At 41.8% G+C, this 27550-nt stretch overlaps 1 protein-coding gene across 3 annotated transcripts in view; it reads left to right on the top strand.

The window, feature by feature from the left end:
• The window catches only part of VCAN (versican), a 100316-nt gene that overhangs the window by 17503 nt on the left and 55263 nt on the right, over positions 1-27550 (top strand). For all 3 annotated transcript variants that reach the window (XM_071455164.1, XM_071455166.1, XM_071455165.1), the window contains exons 4-6: positions 7627-7801; positions 8365-8492; positions 17796-18089. In XM_071455164.1, the coding sequence (XP_071311265.1) occupies positions 7627-7801; positions 8365-8492; positions 17796-18089 (597 nt within the window). The remainder of the gene's footprint in view (positions 1-7626; positions 7802-8364; positions 8493-17795; positions 18090-27550) is intronic.

Raw genomic sequence — 27550 nt, 5'->3', positions numbered from 1 at the left:
AACTGGGATTTCTGAGGAAGGATAATTTTCTTAGTAGCATACAGATTTTCCCAGGTTAAGCTGAATAGTGAATATTAGTCATTGAAAGTAGAACTTCTAATGCCTAATTATTTCTTTTGGCTGGGTCTCAAGCCCATGACTGTACAAAAGCTGTAACTGTAAACCTATTTTTTTTTTTCTGTTTAGCTATCACAACAGACAAATTTGATAACTTGTGTGCAAATATCCAGTTAATTTGCTGGTTTAGATGCCAAATGAACTTCCGAAGTCAGACTCATATGTTATTAGCAACAAACTGTTCAGGCAAAAGATCTGGCTGTCCCAGAGCCCTATTCCAATGAAAGCAGCTGATATCAAAGAGTTACTTAAACTCTTACCCTGTTGCTGTCAGAGACCTCTCACCCATGGAATTACCCACACAGAGACTTGTGCTATTCTATCCTGAACTGGCTTTGGTTTTTCCCATTTGTTTTTTGAATGTCTGTAGATTTTCATTATCCATGGGTGGACTCCTGGTTAAGCCACCATTTAAACACAGCTGGTTATTTTAGTTATCCTTCACAAGGAAGACACATTTCATCACACATGTCCCATTTGTCTCTGCGGTGCATATTTCTGCTAGATCATTTTTTGACAGGTGAAAGTTTTCTAAGCAATGACAGGATCTTGGAAATTGATGTTATTCTGTGGCTTTCCTTTGCCTTGGTTGTAGGAATTAACAGTGCCAGCTACTTGGGTATCAATAGCTGCTTATATTTGGAAACAGAGAATCTTTAAGGTCCCTTCCAGCCCAAACCATTTCATGATTCTCTCTCAGAGACATCATCAAGACACTGTGAGTTCACATGGGATCTTTCGTCTGCTGAGCAGCACTTGGCTGTGTGTGCAACAAACAGAGATCAAATACTTTGATCTGAGTATCTATTTAAATGTCTCATAGCAAAAGACCCGAATTGGCCCATTTAATTCTAGGGGTGTGAGCAGTTGTGGTCTAGCTGGGGTGGCTGTGTTGTGCACAGCCCTGGGGATCTGGGAAAGTCACAGCAAAGTGTAGGAGAAGGATGACACGTTGGGTTACTTGATCCACTTTTCCTTTGGCATTGCAAATCTCCCTGTTATTACGTGCTGAGCCTTGTGCCCAAACCCAGCAGAGAACACCCATCCACAGGGGCCAGGTGCTCTCCACACTTCATCCCTGAGATCAGGGTTACTGTTTGGCATTTTGCACTTGATGAGGGCGTAAGAGGGAGGAGAGAAACACTTAATTTTAGCCCAGGCAGGAAGTTTGGGGCAGCCAGGTGCCTGCCTTACTCATTATTCAGGCCTGCAGGGCTGTGCTTGGGGCAGGCAGCTCTGCAGGATCACTGGAGGGGCACTTTCCTCACACTGGATACCCCCTTTCCTGTCATTAATCATGGAGAATGCTTTCCTGACACCCTGGTTGCTGCTATAATTACACTGACCTCCCAGACAGGGGTATTTTGTGTTCAAAGTGGGTCTGACAGCATGGCAGTGTTAGATGCTTCAGCTTCTCACAAGGAGAGGAATGAAGAATCTTAGAATATTTTGAGTTGGAAGGGACCCACTAGGATCATCCAAGTCCAGTCCTGGATATATAGAACAAGTCATTCATACTCATTTTCACTTCCACGTGTTTTCTTCTCTGCCTTCTGTGCATGTTCCTCCAAAATTTTCCCTTTGTCTCAGGAGCAACTCTTTGTAAGAATCTGTAATTTCATCCTCTATGGTGTTTTGTGCTTTTCTTCTAACCTTTCTTGCTGTTTCTAAGCCCAGAATTCAAACTGCCTCACACTGGGAGTCCTTGGCCTCTCAGCTTTTGGATATTCCTGGGTGAGGTAAGCTCTCTGCATCAAATATCCCTGGTCACCAGCTAGGGAGATTTATAAATGATTCTTTTAAACTCAACTTGTAACCTTTAGGCAGAGCTACCTTGGGTGGGTTGAATTCCAGGAAGGATTTTATGAAAAGCATTGCTGTACCTTTCTGTGTCACATTTATTCCTTCTCTCTACTTGTAATGAATTTTACTTTTATAAAATACCTTTGAGCTACCTTGTAAAAATCTGACCTAGAAATGAAATGGCACAGTACTTTTCATTCTGGAACATTTCTGAATATTCAGTGAAACACTTGTTTTGTGCTAGGATATTGGGCAATTAAGAAGAACGTGTATCACCCAATGTATTCAATATTAAGAAGTCAGAACAAACCACTCATTTGAGCTGATTTTTTGTTCTCCTCCTTGGAGATAATTGGATTTAAAGGGATCAAAGTGGCAAACGGGATCCTTCTAGTTTACTTACTCTTTTGTTGTATCTCCTCCGTGAATATTTTTCTGCCAAAAGTGAGAGCACTTTATTATTTTCTAACTGATATTTTGGGAATTCACTCTTTTCATGGGCCTCATTTTCTCAGTTTCTGTTTGATTCTGCTGCAAATCTGAAAGACTTCTTTCCCCCCCCCCCCTTTTTTTTTTTGGTGTATTTTCTTTTTAATGCCTGTAAAGACAATCCCAGGCTTAAGATACTGATCTTTTTAATGGAAAGAAACAAGAATTAGGGAGGCAGCAGTAGATGGTAATTCCCATTTTCATTTTTATGCAAACTTGTCTTTCCTGGAAGCATTATAATGATAATAAATGAAAGTTGTTTCCGAAGTGGGAACGCTGCCACTCAGAGATTGTGTGCTGACAACCTAATTGATCTGTTCTCTCTGCAGCAGAAATCCCCTTCTTTATCTCTTAAGTAGGCATTTGAAGAGGTGCTTTTACCTAATCTTTTGGACTCACCTGTCTTGAAACCTTACCACATCTTGATGTTGAACTTCCGTGCAAATTATCATGGGCTGCTGCATTTTTCACCTCGTTTTTTACTCCCCTGCCTGATGGATCCCGAGGAATTTTCCTGGCAAGGGAAGAGCACAGTTGGTATGGACCATCAAAGGGTGGCAGAGGGAAGGCAGAAGGAAATTTATTTCTGGGTGGTAAAGACCCAGGGTTTACATGCGAGGCATGCCAGGAAGAGGGAAGGAAAGGTCCTGGCCAAGCTGCTGTTTCCCTCGTCGAGTTTGGGAGCATGGCAGCCTCTGGGTGAGCAGGCTGGGGTGGTTCTGGATGCAGGAGCTGTGGTGGGAGAAAATAAAGGATAAACCACAGGTGAAGCTCATCATTGATCCTTCCTCTCATTATCTGGAGCTGTTCAGAGTCCCTGCTCCTCCCCACCTGTGTGCTGTGAGGATGGGCACAAACATCCTGCGCAGGGGAGCACCTGTGAGCTGGTGCCTGCCCCTGGAGAGCCCTGGCAGGCCAAGGGAAGGCACTTTCCCTCCCCACCGTGAGTTCCCTCAGGCGTTTGGCAAGGCCAACCTCTTCTTCTCAGGTTGCCAAAGCCCAAGATGTGTGTCTGAAGATGGGTGCAGAGCCTAGACAGAGAGAGAGAGAGAGACACAAACGAATTACTCATGCAGAGAACTGAAAATGCTGCCCTATTCCTTCCTTTCATACAGTGCTCAGCCCTGTAACCCGTATTTTTGGGGTGTATTTGTAATGTAAATGGCCTTCTGCATCAAGCCCGGGGAGGATTTGAACTGTGATCTGAACTGTGTGGTAGCTCTGGCACTGGGCCTGGGGTTATTTCAGGGGTCTGCACCACGGTGCCCAAGGTCTGAAGACAAAAATTAACAGGATAACAAGTGCTGCCATCACAAGCTTTTCCCTTTAGGTATTTGCTGTGTGAGCCTCAGAAGCTGCCACATCCAACACTGCATGAGGCAGCAGCGTGAGCTCACCAGTGAAAGTGAACTATAATTTATTAGCCATACCAGGAGCTAATAAACCAGCTTCCCGTGCAGTTCCACAGGGTTTTGATGCATGATACACAATAAAGCAGCAACCCAAAGGGGTGTAACCACGGAACCAGGCTCTTACCCCTGGAAACCCTTGTTCCTTAAAAACGAAATGCTTCACATTTTTATTTTCTGCTCTAAGACATGAGATCAGCGACGAAAAGACGTTCACCCTTGCTCTGACAGAAGTGAATTTTGGATGCTACAAATTGCTTTCCTATGAGTGCTCTTTCTTGCTGCTACTCCTTCCTGTAATTACACCGACTTTGTTTGCCAGATGTTCAGTGACAACATTATACCGCTGTAGTCTGTTTTCCAGTCGCTTTATTTGTTCCAAGGACAACTCCTTTCTTGCCTTTTCTTTCGGGGAGGAAATAGACAAAGGGGGGAGAGAAAAAAAATCCTTTACAAATGTTTTAAAGTGCAAAGACCGGGACAATGGGTTTTTCCCCCCTCTCTCTGTCTAACTGAAACAATGAAAGTCCTGCACTTTAATCTTCTTAGCCCCAGGGGTCTTCTAATTATTGCAGCTGTTGCACAGGCTTATGCATAGTGAGTCCTCCTTCCCATTCATCTCGGAGGCTCTTTCATGTCCATTAGCTCCTCGCTGGAAATGGAGGAGCCTCCAGCGCTGAGAATAGGTGAAGTTTACCTTGTGGATCAGGGCGAGGAGAACAAAGCATTCCCCGAGTTCCTTTCCAGGATTTACAAATGACCAAAGGCTCTTCTTTGCCTGGGCGAAATCCACTTTAAATTGGCTGGGATTTTAACTCTTTAGTCCTGCCTCGTTCAGGTGTCCTACCCGGGCACAGCCAGGGCACCACAGAAGGGCAGTGGTGCTTCCAACATGGAAAAAAAAAAAAGGTAGGAATGAGAGGTGTAATAGCTGGTTGTGGAAAATGCACTCATATGTTTAAGCAGCAGGAAGCTTTAAAAAAAAAAAATACAGCTTTAGAGAAATATGTTGCCATCCCCTCTAAGGTAACAAATCTTTTGGTGGCTGTGCTGAGAAGCAGAAACTCTTGTGCCCAGTTTGAAGTCATAGAAATCCCTTTAACAATTTCGGAAAAAATTTATAAAAAAGAGACAATGAATCCAAATTCACACAAAATACATTTTAATTAGGATTAAAACGACAAACTGAGTTAACAAATTGCTTCATGTAATTGGACATTTCTGACTCAGCATCAAATATGTTTTATTACAGAAATGCCAATGTTATAAAAAAGGAAGTTTTAAAATGCTTGTATATGTTCAAAAATAACAAATAGAGTAGGCAGATGCTCAGCTTGTGACTATTATTATGGGTTCACAGTGAAACAGGATAAATTTTTTATCTGCTTCTGTTGGGAGCTCTGTAAAAGTTGTCCATTTTTAAAATCTAGATCCAGAACACCCAGCAGGCCACCTGAAATCCTACTTTTATTTACTACTGTGCTACTAATATAGCAATCCTCATTTATACCAGCGGGTGTTCTGCTCACAGTTTCAACCACTGCTACTAAATTCTGAATACATTAAAATAAATATTTTTTATGCATACCACATGTTATAAAAATATAAATCACCAGATAATATATTTTTGTGATTTTAAGTTTTAAATGCTGATGTTGGCTAACTGTGTGTTCTGGGGTGTGGGGCTGTGGGGAGCAGGGTGTCCCCCATCCCCAGCTGAAGCATTCCTTTGGCTCCCAGCGCAGGATGAAGATGCCCTTTGGAAGCTGTCCCTGTTCTCTGCTCTTGTTCTTGAAATCTGCCCAGAAATTGTTTGGAACGGTGTTGTGGGGCCTGAGCCAAATAATGCAGTAAAATAACCTAACAATTTAACACCCCTAATGACTGAATTTCAGGCACCTGGAAAGTTTAATGTAATGATGCAAACACAGCCATAATTTTCCGGGGTGTATTCTTCACTTGTCACTGTTGCCAAACAACACTTGGATCCATCTTGAAGCTGAAATTTCACTGTTGCTTGGAAGAAGCTGTTGGTGATGGGTTTTGTCAGTTCTGAAAGGCATTTTATAGGGATGCTGGTGGTCTGCAAGCTTCCAGTTAGTGGCTGCAGCTGGTGTGTGACTCTCTATTAAATGATGAAATATGGGGATTCCCAGCCTTTCTTCTTTTATTTCCTGTTTCTCTGCGAGTGGCTTTGATAAAAAAAAAAAAAATTATGTCTGATGGCTGAGTAGTTTTCAGATAATATCTTCTGTATTAATTTCTTAGTGAATCATGACAAGAAGAAAAATGTGTACTCTCTGCTTCTTGGCCATGTGCAGATTTTTGATGGCTGGCAAGACTTTACTGTATTTGTCTGCCTGAGAAAAAGATTTCTAAATAAGTTGGAAACTCTTGCATCAACAATTTGCTAAGTGACCTGTATTTTTATTTTCTTGTGAACTAGCAGACTTTCTTTATCTTTCAACAATGCTCTAACAGCAAAGACTTGTTGTAAAATTAGTTATTGCTACAATATTACTATTTTCCCAATCTATATTACATTATGCTGTTTCCTCATCATGAAGTACTCCAGTAAAACCATCAGAGAAAAGGAACATTCAGTGGTTTAGGGGCTTGCTTTGTTTTGTTTTCTTGCTTTTCTTGCTTTTCTTTGTTTTCTGGTTGTTTTATGGTGTTGAAACACTTTTGAGGATTTTAGAGTGCAATTAGGTATTGCAAGGGACATGCCTTTGATGCTAAACTGTAAAAGACAGTGGTAATAGGGGGAAATGATTTTGTAAGGTGGAATGGCTGCTTTCTGCCACTTCAGTGCCCTTTATGGTTTGTTCTAGCTGTTGTCACATTCAGTGGGAATTGTGTGTGTAGAAAACAGAATGTGGCTTCTAGACAGATCCTGCCTTAAACAAAACCATCTTCACGCCAGGCCTCCCTCTCCAAAGGTCTGACGTGCTCCAGAAGCTGCTGAAATTGTCAAGGTCCTTTTCAGAACCAGAAAAACCCCAGATAAGATCATGCTTTGTTTTGTCTGTACCATCTGTGCTGTGTGCAGGAAAATATGGCTATGGAAAATTGACCAAAATCCATATAGTGATAAATGATGTATTTCTAGTGATCTTTGATGAGTAGAAACAGCCACCAGGCCCATCACTGATTAGCAAATCTGCTTCAAAAAAGTGCATTTTTGGGGGTATTTTGTCATTACTAGTAGCAGCCACTAGAGGGAGAACATAATTTATACCGTGATATCTCACATTTTTGTATTATTTTTCATTTTGCTCACCTGTTTTCAGCATTCTGACAACACCTAGGTGAGGTTACAGAGTGGTGATGGTTGTGGAAACAACCCCAAATGTGCCACTGATGGGGTTTTTGGGTTACAGAGTGGTGATGGTTGTGGAAACAACCTCAAATGTGCCACTGATGGGGTTTTTGGGTAACAGAGTGGTGATGGTTGCGGAAACAACCCCAAATGTGCCACTGATGGGGTTTTTGGGTTACAGGGTGGTGATGGTTGTGGAAACACCCCAAAATGTGCCACTGATGACGTTTTTGGGTTACAGAGCAGTGATGGCTGCAGAAACAATCCAAAATGTGCCACTGATTTTGGGTTTTTGGGTTACAGGGTGGTGATGGCAGCAGAAACGACACAAAATGTGCCACCGATGAGGTTTTTGGGTTACAGAGTGGTGATGGTTGTGGAAACAACCCAAAATGCACCACTAACAGGTGGTTTTGGGTTACAGAGTAATAGCTGTGGAAACAACCCAAAATGTGCCACTAACAGGGGTGTTTTTTTGCCTTCCAGGTGTTGTGTTTCACTACCGGGCTGCCACGAGCAGGTACACCCTGAATTTCACACAGGCCCACCAGACCTGCCGGGACAATGGTGCTGTCATGGCCAGCCCAGAGCAGCTGAAAGCAGCCTATGAGGATGGGTTTGAGCAGTGTGATGCTGGATGGGTGTCTGACCAGACTGTCAGGTGAGGCCCCTTCACATTTTTACCCAAAATTTGTGTGCCTGGCCTGTGCAGACCTGAACTGTTGTTTTGCCGTAACTGATGCCTTGGAGTGGCTGCCTGGAAGAGAGCCTGGATAAGATTAAGAGAATAAAGTGGGTATTTATTAAAGGCCTTCAAAAGGTGCATCTTGGACAGTTAGAAGCCTCCCAGAGGCTACACCCAAGATGGAAAATGGTCACAAAGTTTTTTACACAATTATAAGTTTGGTCCATTTCCATTTCAGGGGTTAATCTTCCAATTACGGCTTCAGGTAATGAAGTCATTTACTCCCGATTTCCTTGCCCCCCAACCCACTTTATACTTTTGTTCATGCTTTTTATACTGTTTATACTTTCAGGGCCTGAGGCTGTAGGGTGCCCTTGAGTTTCAGGCCCAGAGGGATTGTGTTGCCTGACCAAAACGTGAAGACACTAATTCACACTCTATATGGAGTTCAGAGTTACACCCTAAAGCAGCACAGGATTTGAAAAATATAAAAGCTGAAATCCTAAGGGGTCGTAACGATAAATTTTCTTCATTTCCAGGTATCCAATTAGACATCCAAGAGTTGGCTGCTTTGGAGATAAGATGGGAAAGAAAGGAGTCAGGACCTACGGGCGCCGCTTCCCTAACGAGACTTACGATGTTTATTGCTATGTGGAGCACATGGAAGGTGAGATGGGTCTGCAAAGCCTGGAAGTGCACTGCAAGGCTTAAGAAGTGACTGGGGAGCCTAATGTGGAAGAGCAGAGAGGGAGAAAATTCCATTTAAAATAGTTTTTGGCTGCTCTGGATCTGAAGGGAGCTGCCAAATGGAGGGAACCTACAGTTTGTGGTCCTGCAGGTCTTAATTAAAGGCCAGTGTGGAGTCCACAGAGAGGCAGTCAGGGTTCAAGCTGGCTATAGTTAGTGCAGTAGATCTCACAAAAGTTGCTGTTGAAGTGTCTTATTTTTTAAATGTTACATAAAAGTATTTTCAAAAAAATGCATTTAATGTTTGAGAAACTGTGTGTGCTATATATAAGTATATACAAAGATAGATGTAGTATATGAGCTAACTGTATTCCAGTTCATAAAGTGTGTAATTAGGTCTTTTTAGACGTCCATGGCATAAAATTAGACAGATATTGAATTGCCATCTATGTTTAATAGTATCTTTTTAATAAAGGGTCATCTCAGGTTCAGAAAGAAATGAGAAAAAATTTTGTAGTTTCTGGGCCTAGTTTAGTAAAATTATTACAGAGATACTTTGCAACCAGTACCAAAGTATATTTTCCACTTACTACAATGGCCTGAGTGTGTCCCAATGTTATCTGTTTGACAGGTTTTTATTCCATGCCAGTTCCACAGTTCCTGTCTAAAAAAAACCCTGACAATTCCTAACTAAACATCCTCAGGGATGGTCCTTGGCTGTTACACTTTTAATTTAGTGCCCTTAAAGTCAACAGAAAAATAAATTAGCCTTGGCTCTGAGCAAGCCTGCCTTTGTAGGTGTACATATATTTTTAAAAAGCAATTGCAAAATGCAAGTGTTCAATGTTTGTTTGTAATCTGTTTTACATAAGATATAGATTAGGTCATGCAAATTTTTCTCCTGCTGGCGACTTAGAGAGGTTTGAGTTACTGAAATCAGTAAGTGTTTTAGTTTTAGCAGCTGAAGATCTGTCCTAGACCACTTGGAGATTTATGCAATACAAGCATCACAGGTATTGCAAAGCCTCCAGAAAAGATATATGCTTGAGAATTTGTAACTTGAACTTGAAAATTAAGTGACAGAATTTTGTTAGTGCTTTTCATTGTCTTAATTTTAGTTATGTCCCGTTTACATCTGTCAGTGAGCACCACCTGTGAACATCAACAGTTCATGACATTTGATCCTCCATCAGTCCTTGATGGGATTGGATTCTGAATCTCCTCTAAATCAATGCTGTTAAATTCAATTTATGTCTTTCCTAGCTTAAAAAAGGAAGGTTTACTCAAAAACCTAACCTGTATAATTCCTGGGTGAAGAACAATCTCTTGCTCTTTTCCCTCTTCAAGAGCAGAGAAGTGTAACTAATACAGAGCAGATTGTCCTGGGTGCATGTGAGCCAGCGGTTTCTCAGGGTCAAAATTTATCACTAAACTTTCAAAAAAATAAAACTGAAGTCAAAACTGAAGCATTTTTCACTGAGGCTGATGATCTCTGCTTGGAACAACCTGGAACCAGACTGGTGTGTGGTTCAAAGAGGCTGCAGTGACTGTGCCATCCTCCTGGATTAAAATGCACAGGTCCTCAGTTTCTCATGGGCATTAATTGGTTCTTTGTTATAAAATTTAATTTGCCACGATTTATGACCCGGTTTCCCTCTCTGGATGCATCTACACTTCTGTCCCACTGTTGTGGCCTGTCAGCTGGACTGTGGTGACATGATCTGCTTTATATGTGAAAACATCCAGATTTTAACAAATACATAAGCTAGAGCACAATATTGTAGAGATTTGCTTCATTATATTGCATTCATTATATTGAACAAGTTTAATGTCAGATTGTTATAATAGTTAGCCAAAGACACTCCCCAACATTTCCCTTTTGTTATTTTTGGTGGGTTTTTTTGCTTCGTTTGGGTTCCTTTTGTTTGGTTTGTTTTTTTGTTTTATTTCAATTTGGGTATTTTTGGTTGGTTGGTTGTCTTGTTTGTTGGCTTTTGTGTGTATGTGAGAGAGATTTTATTATTTTCTCATTCTCTCAGAACTTTTAAAATGATCAGGAGCGTGACAACAACTTCTACGAACCTCCAGGAGGAGTTTATGGGTACAGGGCACAGAAACAGCGAGGGTGGGTTCTGCTGACATACAGAGGAGTTAAATTATTCTGTTTGGATGAGGAGAAGCAGGCGCATGCTGAGGAAAAGACACGGTGTCACACTGTGGTGTAGTGCAGGATAAACCACTCCTCAGTGCCTCCACAGAAACTTGAGCCTCTGAGCCAGACTCCCCATTCCAGGTGGGGCTGAGGAGCCAAGGTGGCCTTTGTCTGTCCAACAGGAGCAGTTTCTGACAGGACAGAGGTTAATTTGGGGTGGGGAGGAGCTTGTTAGAAGATACGCAGCATCTGCGAGTTTATACTTCAGAACCACTCACCCACAGAAGATGGAAATTTAGAATGTCAGTGGAGTTATTGGAAAGTTGAATTAAACTAGATTGCTGTGTTGGTAGGAAACTTACAGATCAAGAGCTAAAATTGTGCCAGATTTCTGATGGCCCTGTTCTCCAAAGGTTAATCCTACAAGGTGTGACCTTTAGCTTAAATCATAGCAAAATGAATCCATGGCACTTAGGGTGTGCTTAAATACAACTTTTTCCATGTGAGTTTTAAAGCTCATATCTGTGTACCCAGCCATGATTCAATGCCAAGTCTATTAGACTTGCTTGCACTAAAGAGGTCCTTATTTGGAGGGTCTGTGTCAGTGGAATGACTATTCATGGCACAAGCATGACTAATGATATCAAAATTTGGGCAATAACGAGGGTCTCACCATGGAAGTCATTGAACACTTATTGGTCTGTTGGCTGCTGTTGGTCTGTTACCCCAGAAGGCCATAAATGGTGGTGGGAATTCTCGCAATACATTTTAAAATAAATGTGCATTGAATTTGCAGTACTAATTTGGGTATCTGCACTGAGGATTTGTAGGAGCAACTCCATCTCGATTTTATTCCTTTTTGGCCATGTGGAATCAGGAAGTTAGCCAGAGACATGGATTTCTCCTTAAATCACAAACTATTAGCTTAAATTGAAACCAGTTATCTAGGCTAACTCTTGCCATTTCCTTGTTCTGAGGAAAGTCAGAGAGATTAAAGACTGCACAATTCTAATTTAAATAGTATGAGTTTTGCTGTGACAGTCAGAAGAATAACTGTGGGAAGGATTGAAAATTTTTGAGCTCCTGGAGATAAAAATGAGAACCTGGAGTCAAAGTATCATTAAAAAGGTACCAGTCATGGCGTTTTATTACAAGCTGTTTTACATTCCTCATATTTCATCACTTGTTTCAGTGTACCAAGCACTAGCAGAAACATTCAGGGTACTTTTAACTGCAGGAAGTGATTTATGAGTAAAGATTTTAAAGTGATTGAGCTGCAGAGGTTTGGATGAGGATCCCTTAACACCACCAGCCGAAGGGGTGTCTCCTGTGATGTGATCCCTTGGATGGAGATGGGTGATGGGTGAGGAAGAGTTTGAACTCTTCAGGCAAAGCAGTGTGTGGTTATTTGGTGTCTGAGATGGAGATGGAACCACCACCAAAGCCCGCTTGGTGGGGTGGGTTTGTGCTGAGCCAAAGCACAAGCCACCCCATCAGGATTGTCTGCTGGCCATCAGAGCCCATGGATGCCTGGCTCTCATGTGCAGATGGGGCCCTCACGCCAACAGAGTTATTTTTGGGGTGTCTGTGGGGAGGATTGTGCAGCCCTCCTTCCATGCACCACCTCCCCCCCGCCACAGGGAGAGCAGGGAAGAAGGATAAAAACCAAAACCAGATGTCCTTTGAATACTTTCCACCTACTCTCATGCGGTTTTGCTGTTGTCATGGAAATTTCTGTGAGAGTGATGGTCATGATTAAAGGAATCATAGTCTAAAATGTGGCCTCAGGTGAGAAGTTTCTTCTGTGTTTTAGGGAGCTAAAGATCTTCTCTGGGATCTGTTCTGATTCTGGAGCAACTAGATTAGGTTTCAAAAGTGGGACACAGAGAAAATCAGGTTTTTTCTCAAGTTCAGGGCATAGGGTAGAATTATCATCTTTTCCATTCTATTGGACACTTATCCAGCCTTCACCCCTCATGCAGGGTTGAGTTCTCAAGAGGATTCCTGTTCAGCCAATGGGTCTGCACAGAATAGACTCAAGACATTCAGGAAAGTTTAGTTAAACCATTGCTGCTTGTGCATCAAAAGGAATCAAATGACTTGTTCTGACGTGCAAGAGAAAAAGATTTCTTCATCTTGTCCAGCCTCCTGCTTTAAAGTTGAACCAAGCTGCTTAGATGTTTGTGGTTTTCCAGCCCTGCAGAGTGGTTTTGGTAATTAGTGACTTTGTTAAGGACACCTCTTTATTACCCTGGTGTGTCAGAGAACCAGCCCTGAGCAGCAGAGAAAGAGAGGAGGGGGATGAGGAAGTTCTTGGTCCTGAAGTCACAAGGGTAAATATTTTAGTCCTCAAAGTGGTCATGGTATTCCTGCCTCTTTGCACACTTGCCCATGTCCTAGGAATGAAGTTTTGAACAGATTCCATGTTTTTGAGGAAAAGAAAGTTGTGATGGCAGTGCCTCATGACTGCCTGGACTTTGACCTGCTGCCTGTGTCCAGGTGAGGAGCAGTAACCACAGGTTACAGGTGCAGGTGAGAAAATGCCCTTAGAATGCTCTATAAAACATCAAAGAAGATGGCATTTTGTCACTCTTAGCCAGCTTTTGTCTCTGACCCAGGGTTTTATCTCTACCCAGCTGTAGTCACAGAATCCAGGAGCTCTAACACTCCAAAAGGACATCTCTGCTTGGTGAACTTGGTGGGTTCCAACTCTCAGAAACAAATGAATAAATAAATAGGTCTGGAGTTCACCACAGGCACATTATGCTAAAAAAAAAAAAGGGGAAAAAAAGGTAGCTCCCAAATTCTTAGTGGGAGATAGTGTTTCTTCTCCTCAAACAAAACTATCACAGAGGAACTAAAATGAAAAGGCAAAGTTTTTGTCTTGGCTTTTTTTTTGGTTTTTTGGGGTTTTTTTAGGTTTTTTGGGTTTTGATTTTTTTTGTTTTGTTTTGTTGATTTGGTTCTTTGTTTTGTGGGGTTTTTTTTGGCTTTTTTTGGGGGGGTTTGTTTGGTTTTTTTGGTTTGGTTTTTTTTTTTTTTTTGGTTTTTTTTTTTTTTAAATTGTGAGAGTTAAGCATTTTCTTCCGTGGGAATGATTAACTTTTCATATAATCAATATCCCTCTGCATTTTCTAATGCCTGACTTTGGATGGCTGTGAGGGGTGTAGAATCTGAGTGCCTGACCACAAGGTAAAGCTCATGAGCACCAAATTCTGGATGAGACAGTAATAATCACAGAATCACAGAATCATTAAGGCTGGGTAAGAAGAATTTTGAGATCATTAAGTCCAACCATCAGCCCAGCACCACTACCCCAGTCAACACAGTTGTGTGTTGTCCCCTGGCTTTGGTTCTAGCCTGCCCTTCTTCCCACCTTGCTTTTAAGTTGTGCGATTCATGACATTCACATCTACCAGTGTGCCCAGCTCACCCAGACATCTCCTGAGGAGAGAAAGTGAATCAAAGCAATTAAACTTGCTGTAAAATCAGCTGATAAGATTTTTAGGACTGATTCTTGTAGAACTTCAATGTTTTCCTCGGGGATTGCATGTGAGTCGTCCTTTGTCTTCAAGAGAAAAATCTGACTTCTTCATCTGCCCCAATGTTTTGTAAAGAGATGGAAAAAGCCTGACTTTCATCAGGTATCTCTTTTGACCAAGCAAAACAAACACATGTAAGAGGAAAATCCTGGGGATTCTTGGAGCGCAGTGACCGCTGAGGCCGCTCCATCAGCCTGAGGCTTGGTTTGGAACGGGAGCCAGCAATAACACACATTACATTATTGTCTGCAGCCTAAACACTGTCACGTTCTCCACCCCACCCCCTGGTACTGCTGAACCAGTTTTTCTTCATCTCCTGGCCTAAGCCCTGGGCTTTGCCTGCAGAGTATTGCTGAGTTACTCAGGGTGTGCTCCAGCTATAAAAACAATGCACGTGGCTGTTTAACACACACAGAATTGAGTTTTCCCTGCCTGGTGTTGGTGGCTATGTCATTTGTTTATCGGGCAGATGAGTTTTTCCTTTTAATTTCCTCATTTTCAGGGTTTTGTCTGGGAAACTGAGGGGCTTCCAGTCATCTTAATAAAAACACTGTAAGAGTGTAGTGGGATCTGTCCTCCTGTTAAATATGGAAGCTGTTGTGCTTTCAAAAACAGGAGTAAACTGTAGAGACTGCAGGGATTAAATACATTTCATTAACTTCAGAATTACTTTTCTTGCTTTTTAGAGGAAGATTCTGTGCAAGGCTTGAGTCCTTTTCTCTTTGATATTTTGGAGGAGTCAGGATGTTTCAGCCACATGCTAGAAGGGAAAGAGGTCAAGAAACCCCGGGAAAACTCACATGTTTTAATTTATGTTTTAATTTTTTTGTAAGGTGGTTTGAGAAGCTTGCAGAAGCCGAAAAAACTTTCAAGTGTTTCTGGATTCACATATCAAGCAAGGCCCTTATTAAACTCTTTTTTTGTTTTTCACATTTCATCCCAACAATTATTAAGCACATTAAGTGCACATTTAATCACAGAGAATTTTAATCAGTTCTCAAACTGGAGGACAAATTGAGAAGTCATAGCTCCTAGAGTAATTTACAGCTATTTGCAGTATGACTTTTGCCCATTACTTGATTTTTTGGAAATAAGAATTGTGGAATCATAGAAAAATGCTCTCTAACTAGAGCAATTACAAGATTACATGCTTTAACATCTTTGCCCTTTATCTTATCACTAGCATTCCTGAAATAAATGCACATTTACTTGGCATATGATGGAATTTTGCTCATTGCCCTGCTGCCTTTTTGCCTTCTTTGTGAGGCTATTGTCACAAATTCTTGAATATACCAATTAGGTGTCAAATACATTGGATTTCACTTATTGGATTGTTTTGGTTAAGATGTGTTTTTCCTTAAATATGTATGTGTTTTCTTCTTCTTTTTTTTTTCCCTTTGTTTTAAATTGGTTTGGTTTGGTTTTTTTATAAAACTATCCTTGACAAAGATGGTGTTTGTTTGACAGCAGCTGATTTTAACAGATGGACAAAATAAGCCCATGTGGGGTCAGTAGAATATATTCAGCGCAGAGAAAGGTATGACACTCATCTTTTAAGTGGGCAGGGTTATCACTATTGCAGACACAGGCACACTCCAAGGCAAACTTGGGGCAGACTTCTGCCTAGAAAGTGCAGCTTGGGCAAGTCAGTTCTCTGCAGAGTGGCCTCTCTTAAAGAAGAACCCTGCATTTTTAAATCTTACACCAAGATTTAACCCCTCCCTAAGTTTCTCTGCCTTAACTGAGTGGAGATGACAGACCAGATGAATAAAGAGCACTAACTTTTATGATGTGGTGTACAAGCTCCATTTGAAGCCAGTGATCCACATCACCTGATGGAGAAATTGCTTTTATAGTGATCTTGCACTGTTTACCCATTTTCCTGTGTATTCTATAAGTTTCTTTCAGAAGGAGTGTTGTGGGGTTGCCTGCAATTTTTTTTTTTTGTTTACAGAAATAATGGAAATTCATTGTTCTTCTTCACTTCTCTCACGCATCTAACCAGACTGATATGTGCTGAATAATTACAATTAAATTGCATTTTAACTACTAATTTTCATACACATCATGGCTGCTGTGAGAGGATCAGTGAACAGTTCTCAGAGCAGAGAGGGCTGCTCTGGAGAGACCTTTTTTTGCTCCCCCGTTTCACGGTGCTGCTTTTGGGACAGGACTGTGGGATAACTGCACCCATCACTCTGTGCTGGACATGGCAGCAGAGCTGGCAGGCAGATGCAGAAGGATGTAAAACAAAAAATGCTCATTTTCTGTGTGGTCTGAAGAGCTGAATGAGCCATTCTGAGGACAAATGGCTCTTTGCTTCCCTTATCTGTCCCTCTACCTCCAAGCTGGGAGCTGCACACAATGTGCATAAAGCAAGTTACACTATGGGATTGGTGCTACAGCTGTAATAACAAATCAGAGCCTCTACCTAGGAGGAAAAAGAAAGCTGGCACCCTGCCTCCTTTCACACTTGCATTCCTTTCAGGCCCCTAACAAGTGTAATATTGATGTGAATGGAACTGCTCGGGGTGATGTAGTTTCTGTCTGCATTTTTCTGTGCTCCCTTCAGACCCGTGCAAGGGTAGGACAGACTGGCTGGTGTGGAAAAGCAGTGTTTTCCACAGCAGCGGCTGTTGTGTCCTGGCCTGCTGGGGCTGAGGTGGGGCATCACTGTCTTGCAACAAATATTTTGATTTTTGCGCACCAGCATCTCATTTTAGGTCTGTCTGGTTTCATCTGAAGTCTAAGCAAAAACTGGGGAAGGGGTCGGTTTACTGCTTCATTCCGAGGACATGAACATGAGAGGCTTGACTTTTCTTTAGAGTGTTTGTATGAATGAGGCAACCAAGACAACTGCACAATGGTGGTTTACCTTGGAAGCAAAAATATTAGATGTGCTATTTGCTTTGTTTTAGTGTCCAACTGGATGGCTATTGCTTACAAACTGTTATTCCTTGGAAGCTGAACTATGCTATCAGCATTGTAGACTAATTCAGCTTCTCCACACAAAGAGGGCTTTGTGCATGCAACATGTCTTGTGTGTTTCCTCACCTTTGTTTCCAAATGGGACAAGAGGAAGTCTGATGGAAATCCAACATTAGAAACTGCTCTAGAGCAGCCAGTGAAGAATATTTCCTGTTCTTTGAGTGTTTGAAGTGAGATTCTAGCAATGCCTAAAAGGGCCAGATAGGAGACTTGCAGAAGTAGATTTGCTTTAAATTCTGATGGACTGGATTTAATTAACTCAGTTGAGCTGCAAATTCTACTCTAACAGGGGTCACAGTGGAGCCTCAGGGCTGCTGTTACCTCTTCTAGAGACCAAGAAGGGGACTCAGTGTCCAGCCACAGGGTACTTCACGGCATAAAGTTTGCTTATAAATGTTCGTGCTTTGTGGCAGTTTAACTTTCAAATCCAGGCCTGGAACATTTGGTTTACAGCCATCTGATTATTTTTCTCTTTAAGGAAAAAAAAATACTCACATTTTGGGAAAAAATCCCCAACCTTGCAGCTCTCTGCAATTGATTGATGGCGGAACATGCTAGTCAGCCTTTGTCACCTTTCTTTTTTTCCCGTTTCCTCCTGCAGATGAAGTGGTCCACGTCTCAGCCCCACAGAAGTTCACCTTCGAGGAAGCTAGGGAGCTGTGCGAGGAGCGAGGAGGTGTCCTGGCTTCCGTGGGGAACCTCTACGTGGCCTGGAGGAATGGCTTTGACCAGTGTGACTACGGCTGGCTGGCGGACGGCAGCGTCCGCTACCCGGCCTCGGTGGCGCGGCCCCAGTGCGGCGGGGGCTTGCTTGGGGTGAGAACCCTGTATCGCTATGAGAACCAAACAGGCTTCCCTTACCCCGATAGCAAGTTTGATGCCTACTGCTATGAACGTAAGCATTTATTATTTTTTGTTTTCTGGGTGGTGGTTTGCAGCGTGCTTGCCGCGAGGAGCGGTTCCTTTGCCGCGCGTTTTGCGTCGGTTCTTGCGGTGCGCGCGGGTTTTTAGGAACTGGAACAACTAAAGCATTGTTGTCTTAAAGTAACATTGTCAATGTCTTAAAGTAACATTGGCAGGTGAAGACAGGCAGAGTTTTAAGGTAAGTTTTCAGCCTTAGCAGTGTTTTGACTGTGAGTCTGTGCGTGCTCCGTATTTTGATGCCCGAGCACACCTTGGTATCTTTGCATCTTGTCAATGGACACCAGACAGACATTCAAAGATCACCTGGGCATGTCACCTCCTCCAGGTGACTCTGCCTTGGCAGGAGGCTGGACTAGATGATCTCTGGAGGTCCTTTCCAAGCACATCTGTTCTGTGGTTCCATGATAAATGTCCTAAAGGTGAACAATGGATATTCTGTCCCCAGTGATGAGAGCAAGAGAAGCTGTTCTTGGGCTATGAAACAAGGCTGGCCACTTTCAGGTCTCTCAATGCCAGTAATTTGGGGCCTATCTCTGGATCCCAGGCATGTTGTCCCATCACTTTCTTTCTCTTTCCTACTCAGTGTTCCATGGGCCAGTGGGTGGTCTGAATTGCCTTTCTTACTGCGGCTTGTTTCCCTCCAGGTATTTTCACAGGCACTTCAAGCTCTTGCCACATTCACATGGTAGACTTCACCAATCTAAACCAGATGTCCTCCACACCTGTCAGCATTTTTTTGGGGTCAGATATTGCCCTGTAAGCTCATCTGTCTTCAGTGCCTGCCACCTGGCTCTGTTATGGTGCAACCACTCCTTGAATGGGTTCCTGTTGTCCCAAAAGGTTCACCAGCTTCCCAGCTGAATATCCTGCTTCCCTGAGACTTGCAGCCTCAGCACAGGGGGGTTGGACAGCTCAACTATTTCCCTGCAGGCCTCTCTGTCCAAGGAAGTTCCTTGTTGCAAATAGCATGACTGACATTAACATTGTGTTGAGTTAAAAGTTCAGAACTTGGTCATTAATGATGAATATTTAGGTTTTTTTGGACTCAGTCCAGTGACTGTAACTCAGAACTACTTGAAATGTGCAGTTTGTACTGTCCCCATTTTTGTGGATAATGAACTTACTGCAGCTGCAGATCTTTCTAGCTCAGGCACTGAAGACCCATTTATGAGCAAATCTTACTCTTTGAGAACAAATCCCCACATCTGCTGCAACATTATGGTCTGGCTGTTCTCAGACACTGTTGGTTTGTTGTTTTAATTTTCCTTTATAGTTTGTGGGTATGATGTTCCAAAACTTTGCATGTGGAAATAGTCCTAATGGAACTGGTTACAGGAAAAAGGACTTAAGTTCAGGAGTCTGTGCTCTAATCTGCAGAGCAGCATTTTGTCATATCACTCCTTCTGTTCCTACTCCAAATTGTTTATGACCTGTTTAAAGTGTTGTGGATAAAAAAGACTTTAATGAGGGTGTATTTCATAAGTCCCTCTAAAAGACTGGGGTAAGAACTGAACATTTTGCCTGTAATCTAGTCTTTAGTTAGGACAAATTCCAACCTTCTGTTTGTTTTTGTGAATTTTGCCTCTTTCAAGCAAGATATGCATTTACAATGTTCTTTCCAGAAGTTTTAGTTAGCACAGTTTGTGGTAACATACCATTTGTTCCAAAAGTGACCTTGATAGGTATTGGGTTGTTGCCTTTTATGTAAAGGCTTTTCCTGAGAAGTCTTGCTCTTGGTATATAAAGAATAAATATTTCATCACTTTGCAGCCCAGGAATAGACAATTCAGGACTATCAAACTTTTTACAAGAGAAAATAAGACTAAACAGAACCAAAACAATTTGGTAGAGGCTGAACAGCTCTTCAGCACTTTTAATTACAAACAATGGAATATCAGAATTAATTGAACACTGCTGGCTAGAGGACTCAGGTTTTGCCAGACTCATCTGCCTTTGTGCAGGGAAATGCAGGGGTGTCATGCTGTACCCTCCTTCAGGGTGCCACAAATTTCAGAAGTTACTGAAAGCTCTCTCTCCCTCTCAGAAGGTGCTTGGGATCTCACAGGAGCCAGCTGTGACTCCTCACTGCTTTTGCTAAAAGATTTATGCAAGTGGTGAGTAATGAGACTCCCTGCCCAGCATCTTGGTCCTCCACATCTCAAGCAGCTGCCTGGTGCAGTGGCTTCAGAGTGAGTCACTCTCTCCCACTGGGGCCTTGGAGCCAGTCCCTTCTTTGGGGCAGAAAAAGGGAGAGGACAAAAAAAAAAAAAAAAAAAACAGGCTCTGCATGAGAGCAGAAGGCTTGAATTTAAGCCCTTTGTTTCAAATCATCCTTTGTCTGCAAGTTTCTTCCGAAATTTCCCATTATCTCAGTTTCAAAGTTTCGGTCCACCACAAAATCTGTTGTCCCCCAGCTCTGCCTGCTTTGGGGTTGGCATTAAGCTCTCACACAGTGAGAGATTCCCACAGTGCCTGACAACAAAACTGTCCTGCCCAGCACCTGGGCTCTCAGTGAAACCCCTGCTCACAGCTCTCACTGTGTGTGTCTCACACCTCTCCCTCCTCACCTGGACACGCAGTCACACCACAGCACCCCTGTGCTTACTCAAGCTGTTCCTGTCTTCACAAAGACAAATTGTGCATTTGAGAAAGGGGATATCTCTTTCATCCTGCTCAGGCTCCTCACTCCTGTTTCGTGATTATGGGTCTCTCTGCTGGAAAGTCTCAAAATGTTAATTTTAATTTGTGGTTTTAAGAAACCTCAATCTGTATTTTGAGCATTTTGTTTGCTTTCAAAGAGGAATCATATTTATTGAAATACATGAAAAACACAGGGAGTAAATTCAATTTAAAAATTATATTCACTAGTTTCAGTAGAGCAGCCAACCTGGACAACTTTTAAAGTACAGTTAAGTTCAGAATTTTAACTTCAGCAGTGTTATGGGTACAAAATTACATTGTATGAAATGTCTTGACTTTATGAAAATAAGAGTGGCCCAGACTAATAATACATGATTTAAAATATAAAAGCCTTGTTAAAAACCCCTGAAACTTTCTCCCCTTTGATCACAAGTGCTTTTCACTCTTCAAAAACCACATGGGTCTAAGTTTCTGAAACATTATCTGTCTGTTTTATTTCATACCTCCAAGGCTTTTGCCAGACCTTTTCTTTCTTTTTTTTTTCTTTTTTTTTTTTTCTCTCTGAGAGATACCTAATCATGTATCTGATGGGGCCTGAAAAGGTTTCAGGTTAGACACATGATTAAGTACTTTCAGCTCCTTGGAGGCCATCATCAGAGGGAAAATTTTTCAAGTGTTAACATATAGGACTTAGGTTAATATGTTTAAATTAAAAAAAAAAAAAAGAACAGCTGCTGCTGAGCACTTATGCTAATTTGTAAGAGATGAAAATATTTCATCATTAAGAAGATGATGAATATAATTTAAATTGCTTAAAATGTATCTTTTTAATAGATACGTATATAATAATTAGTTCTTTCAGAGAGCTATAGGGGATTTACTTAATCCTGTACTTCAGCCTCCCAGTCCCTCCAGGGCTATTTCACTGGACTTTGTAGAAATCTTGTCACAGACTTCAGCTGACTTTGGATGGACCTTTTCATCCCACAGCAGCCATTGAACAAACTGCACTCCAGAAATGCATTAATCAAAATGCATTCAGGTTCTTAACTTACATACCTGCGACAAAGCTGAAGTTGATGAGCTCTGTACACAGAGGTGGTTGGATTTTTTGAAACACAAACCCCCTTTTTGCTGAGAAACACTGATTTATTAAAGCTGAATTCTTTCATAGACCTGTATTGGTTTTGGCGAATCTTTCAGCAAAACATTTTTCACTTTGACTCAAAACACGTGTTGACCGTTTCGCTCTGGATTTGCCCATTCTCTTTCCCATTTTCCTCTCTCTCATTTTGACTTTTGTTTCATGCACCTTTATTGCTTCTCTTTTGTTACACCACTTTGGTTTGGCATCGTGGCTCAATTTTAGCAGGAGATTGGAAAATTCCAGTTCTGGGCTGGTGTTGCCATGCCTGTTCCTCAGGAATGGAGAGTCCACGCTGCTTTGATTGCTCCAATCCAGCCCCGTCGAGAGCGGGTCCAAGTCTGCCACTGCTCGGGGCTGAGGCCCTCTTGCTTTGATGCTTCATCCATCTAAAGCTCCAAATCTGCTCTGTAGGAGAAATATAGGAAATTATGACCTCCACAGGGCTTTGGGGCGTCCTACAGCACCACCATGGCAGGCTCAGGCAGCATCCACAGTGCTCCTCTTGTCCTGCAGCAGGATAAAGGATAAAGGCTGCTGGGCACAGCTCAGGAGCTGGCAGGAGGAATGCTGTCTTCCCCTTCTGCTGCATGTGACTTAGCTTGGAAAACCTTGAATAGCCGTGCAGCTCTGTCCTTCTCCACAGCAACCGTCGGTAGCTGCGTGTCCCAGCTATTTCCTGGATGAGGGAATTATTTCCAGCCTGATGTCAGGGGCTGTGTTACGGGAGATCTGTGGATTTCTGATCAGTTTGGGAACGGACGCGGAATAATGAAGACATCGGGCGTGGCGAAGCACGAGGAGCAGAATTGCCAATCTGAAGGGGGAAAAAAAAAAAAAACCAAAAAGAAATTTATATCTGAAGAAGCACAGTGCCGGGCATAATAAATAATAAACACGGTGTGCTCCAGCATTTCAGAGTCCAGTGTCAGAATGGGGAAATGCCTTTGGGCAGGTGAGGATCCCAAGGTCAGGGCATTGAGCACAGCCTGTGCAGGGCTGCTGGCTCTGCTCAGGCCGCCTCTCCATGAAGGTGAAGCTGTGCAAAGAGATTACCCCCAGACAGCCATTCTCCAGCCTTTTATGATCTTCCTAAGAAAGCAGATTTATGTTCTTCTCTCAGATATGCCATTTGTCAAGTCCCCCACAGCTGCAGAAACCCTGGTAATTTCTCGGCCCAGGTGTGGCTGCAGTAAATCCCTGCTTCTCTCTGCTGGGCTCATGGTGAGCAGCACACCGACAGCCCCTTGCAGCTTCCTCACCCCACTCTTCCTCAGGGCTTTGAGAGCTCAGTTAGACCATGCTGAAAACTGCAAGAAGACCTCAGTCCACTCCAAACCAGCCTGTGCTGTTCATCTCAGCAGTGTCTCACCCTGAGAAGGAGGGGAAGGAAGTGGGGCCTGGGTGCAGCTCAACCTTTTAAATGCTGCATAAAGTAGGAGCAGAGATTTATCAACCTGACTGATGTATGAGGAGCAGCTGTTTGGAGCACCATGAAGAGCTGGGGAGGAGATGCTTCTTTTGCCTGAGCAAGTGAACTTGCATTTGCCTGAGTGATTCAAAACTGGGTGCTCAAAGAACAACCTCTGAGTGCAAACACTGTGGCCAGACAGAGAGAGAAAAGAGAAGAAGACACAGTTGGAGGCATTTTCCTTCCACTGCCTCAGGTTACTGGCTAGGTCAGGTAACAAGGATAGGATGAGGAGCAGCAATGTGAAGAAGTGGAAGGTCCACCCCTATAAATGCTCAAGTGCAGAAAACATGAATTGATTTTGCTCTTTGTCACTTTTGCTCCATTGCAGCTGTGGGGTCTGGGCATCACCCATGGCACACAGGGGTGATTTCCCCCCTTTCACACCAGGTGGGGGGAGCAGAGCACCAAGAATTCTGCTCTCAGTTCTTACCCAAGTGACAATCTTGGCCCTTTTTGTTCTTCAATTGTTTTTTTGCGGTCACAAAGCAAAAGATTATTGCTTTTATTTGGTGCTGGGTTACAGATTTAATTAGGAAGAGCTGACTAAAGAGGCTTGCTGATTTTTTTTTTTTTTTTGTTGTTGTCCTCTTTGGCAGTTTCATAATAAATAATGTGGAAAGAGAAATGCTTTTTGCTATTGTTCTTTTGTGGATAGATTGGCAGGTTATAATTCGTCCACAGAACTGCACTTGCATGTGGGCAAACCAGGAGATAACATATCTTTTCCTCTTCAACCATCTGACTTCAGAAGTTATGAAATAGCAAGTGGTTTTACTTAAGAGTGTTTGTGTTCACAGAGCTAAAAGAGCTGCTGCCTCTGCTGTTTTTTTAGCTGGAAGAAAAGACCTTGGGCAGTGGTGTGAAGAGGATGCAAAAAAGTTTTTCTTGCAAATAAGACAGCCGGATAGTTTCCAAATTTTGGGTACTTTTTAAAGAATCCTGTTAGTTTTCTCTGCTATGGCACATGCTTTGTAAGCAGGAACAGATCCTGCGCTTAAATTTTCATATTTCTCTCATTACATTTGGCTTTTGATTTTGACGTCAAAACAGACTGTAGGTGAGTGGGAGTATGCACCTGGAGTTACAGAGAAATTCTTACAGCTGCACTGTCAGATTTTGAATTCTGCTACCAAAAGTCTCATTATTTATGAGCAAAATCCCACATGACCTATGCACCACTGCTTCTGGAAAAGTGTGAATGAGCAGGTGCTGGATCAGTGCCATGATCAGAGGCTTCTTGCTCAGCCTGTAACTCAGAGCACCAATTTTTGTCCTTTCTTTTTTTCTTTTCTTTTCTTTTTTTTCTTTTTCTTTTTTTTTTTTTTTTTTTTTTTTTGGATCTGTTCTTAATCTTAGACTTGTTCAGCTTGGAAGGCTCTGCCAGTAATTTAAACTCCAGCTGGCAAAACTTTTGGGCTCAGGGGAACATTCAAGGCTGTCCTCTCTGCCAGGGTTGGTAGCAGGGAAGGAAGAGACACCAAGAAGAAACACAACAAATTAACATAAAAAAATATGCAAAAATGAAGCAAGGCAGCTCTCTGCATTGGCATTGTGCTTAAATTGGGCTCAAAGATTTCAAACATTAATTTTGAGTGTCTCAACATTATTTATATTTTGTAATAATTTATTTTGGCTGTAATTCACAGAAATAATTCACTATTTCCAGCTTTTGTTCCAACTTAAAGCAAATTTTTGTTGTTTTGGCTGTTAGCAATGCCCCAAAACAATCTCTGCCTATAGGGTCTATGTCCTTCCAGGTTCTTAGGTACTTACCCAAATGTAAACAGATAAACAGTATTTCTGAGAGCAGAAAAATTGCTCAAGTGGTACAAATTATAATATATATAATTTATAAAATAAGCATTTCTCCTCCATAAAGTACACTAATACTAATCCCAAATTAAACAGCACAGAAACATGCCAAAATCCTTTTCTGGTAATTGCAAAGTTGAACCGTGTCTGAAGTTGTGCAGTTTGATTTCCGTGAAAAAAATAGTAAGTTTCAATATTGCTCCATAATTTTGAATCCTTGTTTAAGTCATGGTGGAAAAGAAGAAGAGGAAAATGCTGTACAGTAAGAGCATAAAATTAATAAATAGGGAGTGACAACGTAAAACATCTCTGCAAAGTCATATAGCCCTTCCAAAATCAACTTCATGCATGTTGTTCAATGTAGAAGGAATTGATTAAAACAAAAAAACCAAAAACCAGATAGTCTTTGATACGAGCAGCTGTTGGTGAGATAATTTGCTTTCTTGCTGCTAATATGTTCATGCATTTTATTAGGAAAATCTGTCTCATGTCTTGAACCAGAAGGAGGAGGACAAAGGAGATAGCATATTGCACGCATGATGCAAGGAGCACAGTAATGCAAAACATCTGGGTGGAGCGGAGGACAGCTCAAACTGGTGTTGTCTGCTAAAAAAGCAACCTTCCCTTTGTTTATTCTTTTTTTCTTTTCACACAGAAAAAAAATAAAATAACGTGGATATGTTTCTCATTGAAGAAGCACTGTCAGGGTTTTTTTATTTTTCATCCACTCAAATAAGTTTGCACTCCTGGATGATGTGAATGAAAAAACTTGCATGTAATTGTTTAGACAAAGTGACTTCAGGGTCACTCTGGTTGATTTTAACCAGAGCTGAATTGCACACAATTTCCATGGGAGAAAATCTGGCTGTTTATTGATAAACTCTTAAAAAATATGGGCTCTACTTATAACACTCTATAAAGGTAATATTTATTGATTCAGTTATTAATATAAGCAAACCAAATATGCTTGGTGTTTTTTCAGGTTGGCATAATAAATGTGTACCTATTCTGTCAAGTCATTAGCAGATAATAAGTCATGAATAATAAATATCTGCATCCCAAGCATAAATATCTGAACTCTTGGGACTTGCAAGCATTTCTTGGAAATCTGGGAGCTGCGTAAGTGGTTGTGAGTAAGTGTACACAATTTCTCAGCAGCGATGAAATAAACTTACCTTTTTTTTCCACAGATTTAAAAAAAAAAAAATTATCTACACTGCCCTCATTTTTGTCTGGTTCTGCTAGAGGGTATTAACATTTTAATATTTGTGCAGAGGGTGATCCTGATGGTCACTCAAAGTGTGGCAGCTGAAGCCTGAGTGATTGTTTGTGTTGGCTGCAAAACCAATTTCATCCACATTTAGGAAACTGATCCTGTGATTAGAAGGGAGAGATTGAGACTTTGCTGCCTCCTTTCCATTTTGCCATTAAAAAAAAAAAAAAAAAAAAAAAAGTAAAAATTGCTGTTGAGGAAAATGATGAATACTTTGGTAGAGGTTTAACGGCTACCACCCAGCAGCACACACCAGTTGTGTGCATCCTTCATTTCCCAAGCTGTGTGGCAAAAACTGTGGGGTTTAAACCAACCCCATGCAAGCAGAGAGGGGAGGAAAAATATTTTAACTTAAATAAGTAAAAAGCATTTTCATATATATAATATGTAGCTAAGTCTTCTTTGTAAAACCACAAAAAAATTAAATTTGTGGTAGGGAAAGGTATCTGCTCCTTTTTTTTTCCTCTGCTGGCAAAGAACACCACCACTTCTAAATATGGCGACGTCATATTTTCTTGCCCTTACAATTTCCTTTTCACTTTCACTTCTCGTTCAGGAAAGCTGAAATATCAACCCTTTTACCTCATTTTCCTACTCTGTAATTCTACACGTTCTTCTAGAAATCTGGAGCAGTCATCCCCTGGCCAGTCCCTCCTGCTTCAGGATGAATCAAAGAGGTCTTTTGCAAAGGTGGCATTTTCAAAGCTGAGTGTGTGAAACTGAACAGATATTTGTGTCACCCTGACTTGCACACGCAGAATTCATATCTCCAGCTATCAAAGGGGCACCTAATTAGCCATGGGTGTGTGAAAAAAACCCTGATTTGTGCGTGCATGTTGCTGATGCTTGAGTATAAACTGTAAAATAATGTAACTGTTTTGATTTCTGTGTGCAAAGGGAAGAGACTTATTTGATCTATTACATGCTAAGCAAGATTTTATTTTGCAAGAAGTTCTAGGTGTAGTCATGTCTCTCTGGTAAACAGTGAGTCCTCATAAGCACAGACTGTTTAATGCATTCTTCATATGCTTAGCGTGATTTAAAAGCTGTATTTTGGTCTTTATCTGCATCCTTGTAAGGCTTTTGACT

Source organism: Agelaius tricolor, unplaced genomic scaffold, assembly GCF_023055355.1.
Source record: "Agelaius tricolor isolate 1412-34295 unplaced genomic scaffold, bAgeTri1.0.p SCAF_44, whole genome shotgun sequence".
In the NCBI taxonomy this organism is placed as follows: domain Eukaryota; kingdom Metazoa; phylum Chordata; class Aves; order Passeriformes; family Icteridae; genus Agelaius; species Agelaius tricolor.
Note: the sequence above shows the minus strand (reverse complement) of the source record. Positions and strands in the feature narration are given on the sequence as shown.